At 40.2% G+C, this 15,554-nt stretch overlaps 1 protein-coding gene across 15 annotated transcripts in view; it reads right to left on the bottom strand.

Annotated features, from left to right (window-relative positions):
• Positions 1-15,554, bottom strand: part of APBB2 (amyloid beta precursor protein binding family B member 2) — a 335,778-nt gene that overhangs the window by 202,099 nt on the left and 118,125 nt on the right. For 14 of the 15 annotated variants that reach the window (XM_019751904.3, XM_019751912.3, XM_019751900.3 and 11 more), the window contains one exon: positions 3,169-3,284. The exons of the other annotated variant lie outside the window; for it this stretch is intronic. Coding sequence is in view for 7 of the 14 variants with exons in the window: in XM_019751900.3 (XP_019607459.2) it covers positions 3,169-3,214 (46 nt within the window). In the remaining 7 variants the exon portion in view is untranslated. The remainder of the gene's footprint in view (positions 1-3,168; positions 3,285-15,554) is intronic. 15 annotated transcript variants of the gene reach the window in all.

Genomic DNA, 15,554 nt, shown 5'->3' with positions numbered 1-15,554 from the left:
GGGTATTAAAGTAAGGAGGAGTGAAAGAAAATGTGAGGACTCAAATGTCAGGGTGACCTTCTGGACTAGTGGGGATGTGTTAACATTCTTGGCAGGGAAGTGACGTGACCAGAGCTCTGCTCCAGTTAGATTAATCTGGCTTTTATGAATGAGTCAAATATGCTGGGCGGGAGACTTCAGGCCAGAGATCGGGAGACTACTGCACCAGCCCGATTCTGATGACTGGGGTTAGAGCACGGCTGCAGCCACGCAAAAGAAAAGAGCGGTGCAAGAAAAGAGCGGTGCAAAAATCAATAAGGATGCAATCGTATTAGCAATTCGCAGGATAATTTAACTCTAGTCCTAACACAGCACAAATATCTGTATGAAAAGTTGGGAGAGGTCAGCTCTAGCTCTTGACTTCTTATTTTGGTGCTCAATGGATGCCATTCCACATTCCACCAAAGAACAGCATCCTATCCTGAAAGAAGATAGCCTTGAAAGGCAGAACAACGATCCCAAAACCGAAGGAATGAAAATCGAAACTCTAAGTTGCCATGTGAGCCTCAAAAACAATTCAGAACACAGCAGTATGTACTACCAACTCCTGACTGATGGGTCTGACCACACTTAATGACAAAATTATAAACTCCAGAGAATTGTTTCCCACTGAAATAGTTTCCCTTCTCCAAGGAACGGTGTGGCCCTGTTGAGAGGCAGGCCTGGCCCACAGGCCCCAAGTCACCTTAGACTTCTTGTCTTAAGTGACAGGACACTGAGCAGCTGAGCCACTGAGTGGCCACTACACAAGGTCAGCTGGAGGTTTCAACAAGACAAACGTGTTTAATAGTCTGGAGAAGGGAGGTACAAAGGGGAGAGGGGGAGAATGGAAAACATACCACATAAAATAAACGATGGTTTTAATGCACTGGACTAAGGGATCAACACTGAAAAAAAAAATGAAATGGAAAGAACAAAAGGGTGAGAATCACATTCTAGTTCCAGGAAAAGACATTTCAAGCAACATGTTATGCAGACACACTGCAGGCCAAGGAACCATCCTGTGCACCCCATGGAAAAAGGCAGCCACTCACCCTCCTTCCCACCAGAAAAAAATCACAAGTGATATGCTCAGCAGAGGCCTGTGGTAGCAATCACAGCCGTCTCTACTCTGGGGATGGCTAGCAAGTTCCTGGCACCCAGCAAGGGTAAGATAAGAAGACCATTTTCTCCTAGAGAGTTATTGGTAAGAAATAAGTCAAGTGAAAAAGAAAGCTTCCTTTCAACTATTTGACAGCACAAGACTTTGCAGCTTGGAGCCCTCTGGAAAGCTCTGGAGAAGAGAGGTATGATGGATCATTCACCAAAATGATGAAAAATGAGGATATCCACATTTGTGAATTTTCCAAGAAAATTTACATCTTCCACTCCAAGAGCACAAATTTTAGAATTTTGACCATTTGAAAGAATTTCCTCAAAATATACTAGATTGAACCATATGAAATAAGCATTTTGGTTGACAAAACAGGTCAAATAGTAACAATTTCATATCGTTCAATCATAATACGTGGCTTTCAACTTTCTTCTATGGTAGGACAGGCAAAAATTTTTTAATAGGCTAGATCATAGATATTTTAGGCTCTGAGGAGCAAGAGAAAAAACAGAGATTACGTAGGTATTTATATAACCATTTAAAATGTAACCATTTAAAACTATAAAAACCATTGTTAGTGCCTATAAAAACAGGCGTGGGCTGGATTTGGTTCGTGGATATAGTTTGTCAACCTCTGTTCCACAGTATAAAGGTAAACTTTTTTCACTATGAAAAAATTTTCATAGTTTCACTAGTTCCACTTTCATAGTGAAAATTTTCACTATGAAAATTGCTCATTTTAGAGTAACACAGGAATTCCCTTAGAGTAGGGGTGTCCAAACTGCGGCCCGTGGGCCAACTGCAGCCTGCGATCCATTTTTTATTGGCCCGCAGCAAATTCCAAAAATATATTTAGTTTCCTTAAATAAACCAGGTGAGGCAATACGTACTTCACCTCGAGTGAGTGGCCTGGCTCTTTGTGTATTTTACCGCATATGGCCCTTGGTGAAAAACGTTGAAAAAAGTTTGGACACCCCTGCCTTAGAGGATACGAAAGTCTATGTGTGAAAGCCATCTATCCCACCCCTGCTGGCTCTGACGCAGTGGTTGGTCTGAACCCACACTGTTGTCAGCTCCCCTTTCCACTGCTGCTCTTAACGATCTGGCTTATGTTAGAAGCAATTGTCTTGGTGTGGGCTTGAGGGTGGTTCTAACTTTCCTAGGAGGAAAACACTGAACTGTACAAGGAAAGGGGCCTTAAAGGTGACTACAAAGAAGCATAACTATGCACAGGCTATGGGAGCAAAGGCACACTGGGGAATTACCCCAAACACACCCCAGATTTGAAGCCAAAATTCTACAGGGCCACAGGGAAGCAACAAAACAAATAATAAACAGCTGGCTTACGGCTGAAAGGCTAAGGGAAGCAAAAAATAAGTATGAGACAAACTCTCCTCTATAGAAGAGACATCATTAAATGGACAATAATCATTTTCCCCCTAAGCTCATCAGGGGTAGTAACAAATAGGAAAAGACTGTGATTCCCGTAAGAGATTACTGGAAACACTTAAGTGCTGTGAGACACTAACAGTCATCATTGAGGGAATCAAGAGTTTCTTCCTTTGGACAATGTTAAGAGCTAAGATTCTCTCCGTAACACTTACTCAACACCGACATACTCAGAGGACCTCTCTTCTAGGTCCATGCATTTTTTTTATTTCAAAATTATTAACACAATCATTAGGAAATATTTTTAATTTATGGCATTGCTATTCTTTCAAATTTTATGTATTGTGATGAAAAAGGAAAGCTGAGGGGGAAAAAAAATACTATATATGACTGGATGCCCTGAAACAGAAAAGGGAGATTACTGATATATACTTCTAGTTTTACAGGGCCACTGGATTATAAAAATCCTAATTTAGGTAAGATTTCTCATCATTCGATATGAAAAACTTAACCTAGAGCGATTTCTTCTCCTGCATTTCTAAACACTGTCAGTTAACTCTTATAACCCTTCAGCAGTTCAGTGCCCTGCCATATTCTACAGTGAAAATTAAAGGGGAACAAGAGCGAGAGACCGATCGCATACGTACATGAGCTGCCTGGACGACAGTGAGTCTCCGGGTACCGTCTGCCCATAGCGACCAGTCAGCACACTAGCAAGGTCCTCTGCAGTTTCCAAGCACTCAGGAAAGAATGAGATGGTTAGCTGTGGTGGGGAGAGGAAATAAAAAAGTAGAAGCAAAACAGAGATTTAGAATAATGACTGCATTTTTTTCATTAAAATGCTAATGATGACCACAAATTTCCAGATAACTACATGTATGAATTATTCATAGTCACATCCGAGATGAAGTCTCCCTGTCACTGCAGGCAGGCACAGAGCTCGCTGATGATTAGCATGTGGCCCCTATAATGAGTGTGACAGAAGTGCAGGTCACTGAAAGTCTATCCATCAGGGCTGGCCTCGCAGGCCCTCTGTAGAAGACCAGGCAATCCCATCCATATTTCGTTGATGCTCTTTCATCTCACTCTTCCTTAATGTCAAGGAACAGCACTAGCCTGGTTCTTTGTTGTAACATCTGAACTAATATCCTGAAAAACTCCAAAAGCTTAAATGGAAAAATACGTTTTCTGTTATCGGGTAGATAAGACATCCAACTAAATTTTTAAACATTTTTCGTCGAAGCCTAACATAAATATAGAAAAGCATACATACCACAAGTGGACAGCCCCACAACTTCTCCTAAACTAAACACCCTCCAGATCAAAACCCAGGACATAACCAGCACCCGGAAGCCCCCTCTATGCCCCCTCCCAGAGGTAACCACTGTGTATAGATTACTTTTGCCCGTTTTGTAAACACCAAATTGAGTTACCACCATTACTAATTTCTCATTGAAAAACCACATGCTGAACACCTACTACACGCTAAGCACTGTGCTAGACACTGGGGGTCCAGGGGAATAAAACACAGTCTCTGTCTTTAAGGAAAGGGAAGTCTAGTGAGGCCAAGAGACACACACAACGAAGCCGGCAGGGCAGCAGGATGGGTGCCATGACTCAGATTCATGGCAAGCAGGGGCACCTAGCCCAGAAATGGAGAGGTCAGGGGGAGGCTTCCAAGAAAAAGGGATGCCTGACGTGCCCTCGGGCTGGGTAGGACATAGCCAAGCTGGGAATGGCACACAAGACAATGGAAAGGTCGAGGTAAGAAATAGCATATACAGTTCAGGGCTGTGGACCCCCAAGGGGGAGGCCAGGAAAGAAGCCTGGAGCAGAGCATAACCTTGTGTATCATCCAAGAGCTCTGACTGTATCCTGATTACAGACAGCCATGCATGGGTCAGGTGCAGGTTTCAGAGGTGTCACTCTTTTTGGACAGATTCAAAGTGGGCAGAGTGGAGGGGAGGAGACCAGTTAGGTTGTTGGATAGCAGAGTGGGAGGTGGCGGGGGGGAGGGGCCGGATTAGGGCAGTGGAAGTAGGTGGGGGGAGGGAAAGGAGAGAAGAATCAGTACTTGGGAAACATCCAGACACCAAACACAGAACAACTTGGTGATTGACTCCATGTGGGTGGGTGGGCGTGACAACTGAGGTAGAGAATACAAGAGAATGAAGACATTTAATAAGACGGGGGTTTAGTGTGGGGCATTAGAAATTGAGGTGTAGAAGATTTAGGTAGGGATACCCAGATATCATTGAGTATGAAGCTTGGGGAAGAAGCTTGAGCAAAACGTAAAGGCATATAAGTGACTGTTACACAGAGAGTGGCAGAAATTTTTAGTGGGTGGTATCACTGAAGGAACTGGGATAAAATGAGAAGATTAGAGGATTAGTGCTAAAAGCGGAACCCTAGGAAACATGAACAACGAGAGAATGGACAGAGGAAAAAGATCTTTTGAAAAAAGAACACAGAAGAAAGGCAGAGAGGTACCACGGGATACAATGAGATGAATAAAGTAAGAAATGAAAACTATACCTTTGGATTTGACACTTAAGCAGTTACAGGCTACTCTGAGTGAAGGCAGTTTCAGTGAAGCGGTGGAGGCAGATAAAACAGAGCAAGCGGAAAAGAAAAGGAAGGAGAATGGACAGTTGTTGGAACGGATATGTGCTAATGGAAGTCCATATTGATAAGCTGAGGGACTCAGTAGAGAGAGAAAGGCTGGAAGGACAAGAGGATGGAATAAGATCCAAAAGGAGATGGGAAAAAGGCTCAGGGTTACAGATAAAGGGGTGACCTTGAAGAGAAAGGTGACTCCACAATCCTCTGATATTAGGAGAATATCAGGGTTAGAAGAATAAAGAAATATGGTGATAGTAAGTTTGTACGTAACAGCATTGGGATGTTGGATGCAAGAGACCAAATAACATCAGCATTGGAGATAAAACAGTTGGCAAGGCTCTTTGCTGAGAAGAAGCTCACAAGTAAACGGTTTTGAGGACATAGATCTTGAAAATCTTGGCTTCTGGCATGCTACCCTCCAAAATTAAAGTAGTCCAACTCCGTTTTAAGGTAAATAAACATGCATGCCAGTATACATCAGGTGGAAAGGGGTTATTTGTGGGGTAAGTACACCCACAGTAGCACTTGATAGTATTAAAAAATTCTATATAAATAAAAGATCCAGAAGAATGCTTTTCTTAAAATGATGTTAGGTTTAGGGTGCCAGTCTTTCCAAAGGTAACATATAGTTTCATTAAGTGAAAACTACCACTCACCATCTTAAGGCTTCTTAAGATCTTTAGTTCAAAGCTCCCTCCTAACTATAACCAGCCTAACAAAAATGAAGAGGCACAAATTTGGAAGTAAAGTCAAGGAGAGGAGAGTGGAGTTGGCAGGGGCCCTCGCCCCTAAGACTTTCTAGCGTAATGCAGAGATGGCATCCCACTGCCATCTCCTGCCCACTCTTCAACCTCAAGGTCTAGTAAATTCAGAAGCAGGTGGAGTGACTTGGTTCTTGGAAAGCACTCCAGTAATGCCCAAAGTAGCAAGGATTATTAGAAAATCGAATGCAATGAAAATGCAAAGCAGCTTTTATGTTCTCCAGGTAGCCTTTGTGACCTAAAAACTCGGAGGCTGCTCCACAGTTGGTCTGTTGGGTTAACATGGACACCTCCAGGCCATCTTTGGAAGATGACAATATTTTAGCATTTTAGATAAACACGTTATCATCCCTGAAGTCAGTCAGGACTGAGATGGTTTCAAAGCCAATCAGAGGCCTGCAGACTGGGCCATTCATCTTTCTATCCACAGGGCACAGCTTATAGAGCAAGCAGTCAATAAACATGGGATAAATCAGTAAACCGATGCATAAGTGAAGAGTTCCCACAACTAAGAAGGAGGCCAATTAACTAGTGAGAACAGAAATAGTCTTTCAATTCCTTCCTTTCCCACCCTAATTGACTCAAAGCCAAGCTGCAAATCGCATTCAACTGCATTTCCTTTCCTCTTCACAGAAGACAATCTTTATGAACTCATAAATAAATAGTGTGTGTTAAGAGGATTCAGAAATAATAAAATTATCAAAAGCAAGGTGTCTTTTAAATGAGAAAATAGGTAAGTGCGAACATTTTGAGCATACAAAGAAATTGAAATTGCCCATTTGACATCAGTCTGCCTTCTTTGTTGTCCTTCTGTGTGAAGACGGGACATCATTACTCTAACAGCAAGGAGCCTCTCCTCCCAGACACTTATGCACATAGCAACCTGCTCAGGTTCAACCCACTGGGGCAAGAGATGGTAATGAGATAATCAAGTCTCGCTTCCTTGAAAATTCTGAACATTCACTCAGTTACAGGTCTATGGTTTTGTCCTAGTATATATTTATATTATTCATCATTTCATTTCTTTTATAACACAAGCGTTCTGAGGGATCACTGATCATACTGAACACATTGACACGTCACACCGTGGTGCAATCTGGAAATTAATGACCAAGTTTCCAAAAGTGAGGAATAGTGGTTGTTTGTTTGTTCTTAGTATGTATTATGTGACATTTTTCTGAACTGTTAAAAACCAACTTGGTCTGGAAAACACCCAAAGTTTCTGCCCTTCTGATCAGCAAGATCTTGAGAAGAAAATAACTCTTTGAGGCTGCCATCCTTCTTTCTATTTGTGATTAAAAATGCTAAGGGACCAAGATAAACAATACACTGTTCACTTGAATGCAAGCCATCAAGGGAAGAAAAGCAATATTTATGCCAATCCACAAAGTGTTTAGTGTGTAACTTTTTAATTACTGTGTTTACGATACTATCCATAATATATTCAGTAACACACACGCTCTACAAGGCCATTAATCCTGAACAGATACATTAATGCTTCCCTCCTCTCCTACAAATTCTCATTATGCTGATGTGGGACAAAAATGCCAAGAATTCTCTCAAAATAAACATTTCATGTCAACAACCACTTGTTCTACTATCTCCCTTTCCAACTATTTTATATCATTAATATCCCTTCTTAAGTATTGGCTGCTATTGACCTAAAAGACAAGTTTGTAAACAAAATGTTTTCTTTAAAGGCTTTGTAAAGATGAACGGCCCAGTCTGCAGGCCTCTTAATGCAACTTTTGAAATGAAAGCTGTGCAAGCTACTAAACAAGTCGGTTATATTCTTCAAAAACAATATTTTCTATAACATTAAATTGCAATTCTCTGAATCATTCTGTAGTTAGTTATGTTGTATAATCTCTTTTTAAGAACCTCAAGGAGTAAGAAGGTATTGAAAATGATCAAGATTTTCATAATAGTTGAAGGACTACCCACCTAGGTAATTAAGTAAGTATACTTCCAATCATACTGGATTAACTTTTTTCCTAAAAGACAATGTCGTCACAGAGAATCCAGAATATGGTTTATCTTTGGTGACACGGATCATCAATATGACTCTCAATGATCTTGCTCTATTGGAACAGGAAACCACTGACTCTACGGACAAGGAGCCGGCCCAGTGGATACCAGGCAAAAACTGAGTTTTTACTAACATGAAACCAACTGACAACAGGCTATGAAAGCAATGGGACACTCTGAGAATCAAAAACAAAGAGATTGCTGAAGTTCAAACACCAAGGAAAGCACAGATGTAAGTACACTTTGGAAAGTCAAAGGTGAGGTCCAAGATACAGATACAGGTCTACAGAGTCAGGATCTGAGTGGAAGACAAATCAGTGGAATAGAGGGCAGGGTATGAGACTGGTGTTAGGCACATGTTGCTGGTAACCTGACTACACCACCTTATAAAGGCAAGACAACCTTCCAAGGTACAGAGTCCTGTTTGCTCCTCTACTCGAAGGCTATGCTTTGGGGAGATATTTTGTCTGCCTTTAATAGTTTGGTTATCTTCCCTACTTTGTCCTCAAAAGTCAAGTCTCATTGCTGTCAGAGTACCAACCTTTTCCCTTCTTCAAGTCAGCTATGATTTTGGAAACCAAATAAAATGTAAAAAGTGTAAGAGAACTGAACTTAAAATTCCAAGCTCCAGATAAGGTCTGAAGGGCACACTGCACAGACTCTGAACCCATACCTGAGCAGCTGAAATGTCATTTTTGTTTATTCCTTGGTGCTCAAAAATTCAAATACTAATCCTTAAGTAGGACTCATTTGAAGTCATTTAGTACCAATACAGCCAAGCCTAAAACATGTCCTGGAGGTGTTATTTGTTAGTGACCACTGTTATTTAACAGGAACTCCTTTTAGAAAAATCCAATAAGCTGCATATCCACAAACACAACAAATCAATTGCTCTAATGTGAAGTATCTGTGGAAATGTGGAAATAAACTAAAAAAGTGGAGAATGGAGGGCTTTGTCACTGGATAAGTAAATGTCTGTGGGCAAGTCAATTACCTTTCCATACCTCATCTGTAAAATGGATTAATGCTACCTAACTTGCTAAGGTATTAATGAAAACAAAATGAAAGGATCAGACAATATCAACAAATGTAAATTAAACCTTAATTAAGTCAAAATGGTACAGAACCTGCTATGACACACAGATCTTTATTTAGAGCAGAGAGAGTCATCTGCCAAGTGGTTTCTATCCAACTCTCACCACCTCATATGATAGTATTTTGTTTCCAAATTATTTTCAACAGAACTTTCCTTTTGCTTAATATGTTTAAAATGTAACTGCTTAAACAGTCAGTACAAGTACTTATGCATTTTCAAAAAAAAAAAAAAACTAGAATGCAAAGCTCTCTAATTATGACATTCCCACTTTGTTTCTTCCTTAACTTTTTCTCATCCAAGTTTTTTCTTTTATCTTTATCCCACTTTTCTTTATTGAATCTTTGTGGATCTTTTTTCTTACTTTAAGTTAAACCCTTGCAATAATAGCAACTAACATCTTTATGTTATTTAGCAGTTTACAAGTGACTTTCATATACATTATTTGCCTTAAATTGCTTCTACTTTCTTAACTTTGTTTTTCCCTTGCTTCACTTTCCAAAACACAGGCAGAACTTTCTAAAATCAGCAAAGAAGCAACTTCTCTCCTTCCAACTGCCAAGACATTAATACACAATACATTGTAGAGCTGTCCAAAGCAAGTTAGACTATATACAGCATACCTAAATCCTGACATATCCGATTCTTCTTGCAAATAATTTTTTTCTCCCCTGGTGATGATCTTGTGAAGTTAAAATACAGGTAGAAATGTGTAAGTGTTGAATATGTTAAAATAAGAAAGGTGAATCCCTCTAAGAATCACCAAAAATAATATGTGAAAAATAAAACAAAGAAGAAGCCAAAAGACTTGCAGAAAGAAAAAGGTTGTTGCTGTTGTTTTAGCTTTCAGTAAAATTTCCATTATCTATATTCCCAGAGCTATTTTTCTCCAAGCTCTGAATTAAAAATGTGATCGTTAAATCTGTGAAAACCAAAAGGGATGTAGCCAACTCATTAAAAAAGATGATCTTTTGAGTTATGATAATGAGAAAGAGCATCTATTTTGGGTTTTAAGGACAGAAGTGCTTCCTCCTTGTTGCTCAGAGGCAGCAACACTTCTAGTAAGCTTTAGCACAAAAACAGATGCCTGGCATTCTTTACCTATCGTGATGAAAACGGGAACCTTCAAATAGAAATGTTTCCTCTCAGAACCTCTACATGCTCTCAATCTTCATTTATCAACAAAGAACACGAGGTGTCTGAAACAGAAAATATTAATTCTACCATGTGAATGTAAACATTATTTTTTTTAAAAAAAAGATTCTGTAAACTCTAGATTGGGAATCAGATCAGATTCCCCTATAATTAATTCAAACCCTACAGGACACAAAACCTTTAAAATTTGGAGTGGCTTTCCTTTGCTTTACAATGGTTGAATAAGGCCCATGGTAATTTTTAATAATTCTTGATGTACCTTGATATAGTAAACATTATTTTAAAAATCAGTTGTTACTGTTAAAATTGAACTACTATTAGGTTGGTGCAAAAGTAATTGTGGTTTTTGCAATTATTTTCGACCTGTTAAACTGCAATTACTTTCGCACCAACCTAATAATAAAATTTAAGGAAAGAGGGCCGGCCCGGTGGCTCAGGCAGTTAGAGCTCCATGCTCCTAACTCCGAAGGCTGCCGGTTCAATTCCCACATGGGCCAGTGGGCTCTCAACCACAAGGTTGCCAGTTCAATTCCTCGAGTCCCGCAAGGGATGGTGGGCTCTGCCCCCTGCAACTAAGATTGAACACGGCACCTTGAGCTGAGCTGCCGCTGAGCTCCCGGATGGCTCAGTTGGTTGGAGTGCATCCTCTCAACCACAAGGTTGCCGGTTCGACTCCCGCAAGGGATGGTGGGCTGCGTCCCCTGCAACTAGCAACGGCAACTGGACCTGGAGCTGAGCTGCGCCCTCCACAACTAAGACTGAAAGAACAACTTGAAGCTGAACGGCACCCTTCATAACTAAGATTGAAAGGACAACAACTTGACTTGGAGAAAAAGTCCTGGACGTACACACTATTCCCCAATAAAGTCCTGTTCCCCTTCCCCAATAAAAATCTTTAAAAATAAAATAAAATAAAAGAGTTAACATTTAAAAAAAATTAAAATTTAAGGAAAGACTCTGAAATTGAAAGACTCTCCTGTGGTGTTTACATGTTCAATAATGTAAGCCTTTTACACATTATAAAACCTTCCGTATTTTGCAAGAGATACTCTTGAGTAATTTTATCCTAGGAATTGAGAAGGATGTCATAGTCCAACATTCTTCTACAGAATCTAGCGATGCCTCATGAAAACTCAGTATCCCGCAGAATACAACTGGGACCACTGGATAGAATAATTCTTAGAAAAGAATGTTTTCTCAGCTTAGACACAACTCAAGTCAAATTAGTAGGAAATCTAAGAAAGACTGACCCAACTGGCATTATAGTCATAGAAAACCGCAAGCAATCAAAGTCATTTCTTTATACTGTTGGAAATTGTTTTTTCCAACAATGTTATTCTTGTAAATCGGTCAGAGATTAGACTTAGAATTTATACCTTAGACATAACAGACCCTTTTTCCCATTACATACTCAAATCAAGGGTGACACCAAATGTTCCCGTCAAGATGGCAGAACAGGTAAACATTGTGCTTGCATCCTCCCTGGATGCGACATAAAATTACAACTAAATTATAGAACAATCAACCTGGAGAACCATCTGAAGTGTAGCTGAGCAGAAATCCTAAAACTAAGGATACAAAAGAAGCCACATCGAGACTGGTAGGAGGGGCAGAGATGTGAAACAGTTGTAGCAGTTGAAAATCGTGTAACAATTGAAAATCAGGAGAAACAGCTCAGCTGCAGAGGACCCCCTGAGTAATGAGAAGTCCCAGCCCCAAAATGGACTAAACAAGCCAAGCACTAGTACCAGGTTAATGCCAGGTTTGAAGCTTCCACATCTGGCTGTGAAAAATCAGTGGGTATTCTATCCATCCAGTTGAGAGGGGAAGGCTGCTGGAAACCCAGGTGTCCTCTTAAAGGGCACGTGCACAGACTCTCTTGCTCCCAGGCACTCACCCAGCACTCCAGCGGAGGGATAGACTGTAGCTCAGGAGGCATCAGAGACATACAGGAAAAGAATGAATTGTGTGGCTTCATGGCAAGGGCTAGAGGGAATAACTACCACTGTCCCTGTGTTCAGCCCTCCTTTTGTGTACCTGGCAGGCAGGCACCATCTTTCCTCTGTTGGGCCCTTTCCCCACACAGCCAAGTCTGAGTCTGCATTAACCTGGTGAACACAAGCCCCACCTGGATGACTCCCTGAGACTCCACCTCACCAAACTCATGTACCATACAAGGCTCTTTCAGTGGCTGAGACTTATTTGCAGCCAGCAGGTGGTGGCAGGGCTTGGAGTGCCCTGGGCCTTTTGCTAAGCTGCCCCAGGCCCAGTACTGGTGGCAGGCAGACTCAGTTCCCATCATGGCCTCTGCCACATTCCTCCAGGTCCAGTACAGGCAGCAACCAACCACGGATTGCTTTATAGAGCCTATCAGGTAGCCCCAGGCCAGTCAGAGGCAGTGGCTGATCTTTGCTACATGGAAGCCCCTCTAAAGAGGCCCCAGAACCCACACACCTAGTAGCCAGCTTCAGACCACAACAGGGCACCATTAGATTAGCCCCACAAGCAGCACACCAAGTGTAATCTCAGCAGGCACCAGAGCCCACAAGGGTGAATCCTGCACTGTGAGGTATATCCCCATACATCAGCTCTTACACTGTGGTCGTGACTAATCCTCACAGCAAGTCAGCCTGTGGTTAAATCCCACCCACTAACATGCCAACATCAATCAAGGATCAACTATAACAGGAGGGCACACACAACCCATACAAGGGACACTCCTGGAACACAGGCTCATGTGACCAGGGAGACTGCACCACTGGGTCCCACAGGACACCTACTACATAAGGACACTATGCCGAGACTGAGAGATGTATCACATCTACCTAATAAATAGAAACACACACAAAGAGACAGCCAAAATGAGGAGACAATGAAACATGTCCCAAATGAAAAAACAGAACAAAACTCCTGACAAAGAACTAAATGAAGGAGACAAGTAATCTACCAAATACAGATTTCAAAACACTGGTTAAAAGGATGCTCAAGGAACTTAATGAAAGCTTCAACAAAGAGATAGTAAGCATTAAAAGGACACAGAAATTATAAAAAATAACCAGTCAAAAATGAAGAATATAATAACTGAAATAAAGAATACACTAGAAGGAATCAGCAGCAGATTAGATGAAGCAGAGGATCGAATTAATGATTTGGAAGACAAAGTAGCAGAAAACACTCAATTGGAACAGCAGAAAAAAAAGAAGATTTTAAAAAACATGAAGATAGTATAAGGGGCCTCAGGGACAACATAAAACATACCAACACTCGCATCATAGGGTACCAAACAAGAGAGAAAGCAAAGGATTGAAAAGCTATTTGAAGAAATAACGACTGAAAACTTCCCTAATCTGGGAAAGGAAATGAATATACAAGTCCAGGAAGTGCAGTGAATCCCAAACAAGATGAACCAAAAGAATCTGACACCAACACATATCATAATTAAAATGCCAAACGTTAAACACAAAGAAAAAAAATCTTAAAAGCATCAAGAGAAAGGCAGTTAGTTACCTAAAAGGGAGCTCCCGTAAGACTGTCAGCTGATTTCTCAACAGAAACTTTGCAGGCTAGAAAGGATTGGCATGAAATAGTCAAAGTGATGAAAAGCAAGGACCCACCATGTTTCCCCGAAAATAAGACCTGGTCTTATATTAATTTTTGCTTCAAAAGACACATTATGGCATATGTTCAGGGCATGTAATCCTGAAAAATCATGCTAGGACTTTTTTTCCAGTTAGGTCTTATTTTCAGGGAAACACGGTACAACCGAGACTACTCCACCCAGCAACACTATCATTCAAAATTGAAGGACAGATAAAGAGCTTCCCAAACAAGAAAAAGCTAAAGGAGTTCATCACCAAACCAGTATTACAAAAAATGTTAAAGGGCCTTCTTTAAGAAGAAGAAGGGCGGGGGGGGAGGGGGGGACATAAATATAAATAATAAAATGACATGCCTATCAATAATCACTTTAAATGTTACTAGAGTAATTGCACCAATCAAAACACATAGGGTAGCTGAATGGATAAGAAAACAAAACCCATACATATGCTGCCTACAAAAGACCCATTTCAGATCAAAAGACACAGACTCAAATTAAAGGGATGGAAAAAGATATATATTTCATGCAAATAGAAATGGAAAAAAAAAAGCTGTGGTAGCAATACTTACATCAGACAAAATAAACGTTAAAAGAATAGCCATAATAAGATACAAAGAAGTACATTTCCTAAGGATAAAAGGATCAATCCACTAGAATCAATCCAACAAGAGGATATAACCCTTACAAACATTTATGCACCTAATACAGCAGCACCAAAATATATAAAACAAATATTCACAGACATAAAGGGAGAGATTGAAAGTAATACAGTCATTGTAGCAGGAAAATTGAACACCCCACTGACATCAATGGATAGATCTTCCAGACAGAAAATCAACAAGGAAACAGCAGCCTTAAATGACACATTAGACTAGATGGGTTGAATTGACATTTTAGAGCATTTCACCCCAAAGCAGCAGAATAGCCATTTTCAAGTGCACATACTGGTACATAGAACATTTCTGAAATAGACCACATATTAGGCCACAAAACAGGCCTCAATAAATTTAAGAAGACTGAAATCATATCAAGCATCTTCTCCAACCACAATGGTATGAAACTAGAAATCAATTACAAGGAAAAAACTGAAAAACACACAAACACCTGGAGGCTAAGTAACATTCTACTAAACAATGAATGTGTTAACAATGAGATCAAGGAAAAAAATCAAAAGATACCTGGAGACAAATGAAAATGGAAACACAACAACCCCAAATCTGTGGGATATAGCAAAAGTAGTCCTAAGAGGGAAATTCATAGCAATAGAGGCCTTCCTCAAAAAAACAAGAAAAATCTCAAATAAACACTCTAACTTTACACCTAAGGGAACTGAAAGAACAGCAAGCAAAGCCCAAAGTGCGTGGAAGGGAAGAAATAATAAAGATTAGAAGAAAAATAAACAAAATAGAGTCTAAAAAACAATACAAAGGATCAATGAAGGCAAGAGCACATTTTTTGAAAAGATAAACAAAATAGGTAAACCTTTAACCAGACTCATCAAGAAAAAAAGAAAGGACCCAAATAAAATCAGAAATGAAGGAGAAGTGACAACAGACAACACAAAAATACAAGGTATTGTAAGAAAATGCTATGAACAACTATATGTCAACAAATTGGACAGTCTAGAAGAAATGGTTAATTTTCCAAGACTGAATCAAGAAGAAACAGAAAATCTCAACAGACCAATTACTACTGACGAAATCGACCCAGGAATCAAAAATTCTCCACAAACAAAAATCCTGGACCAGATGGCTTCACAGGCGAATTTTACAAAAA

This window comes from Rhinolophus sinicus, chromosome 1, assembly GCF_057876585.1.
Source record: "Rhinolophus sinicus isolate RSI-liver-muscle chromosome 1, RSI-T2T, whole genome shotgun sequence".
Taxonomy (NCBI): domain Eukaryota; kingdom Metazoa; phylum Chordata; class Mammalia; order Chiroptera; family Rhinolophidae; genus Rhinolophus; species Rhinolophus sinicus.
The sequence above is the reverse complement of the archived record's forward strand: the minus strand, read 5'-3'. Positions and strand labels throughout refer to the sequence as shown.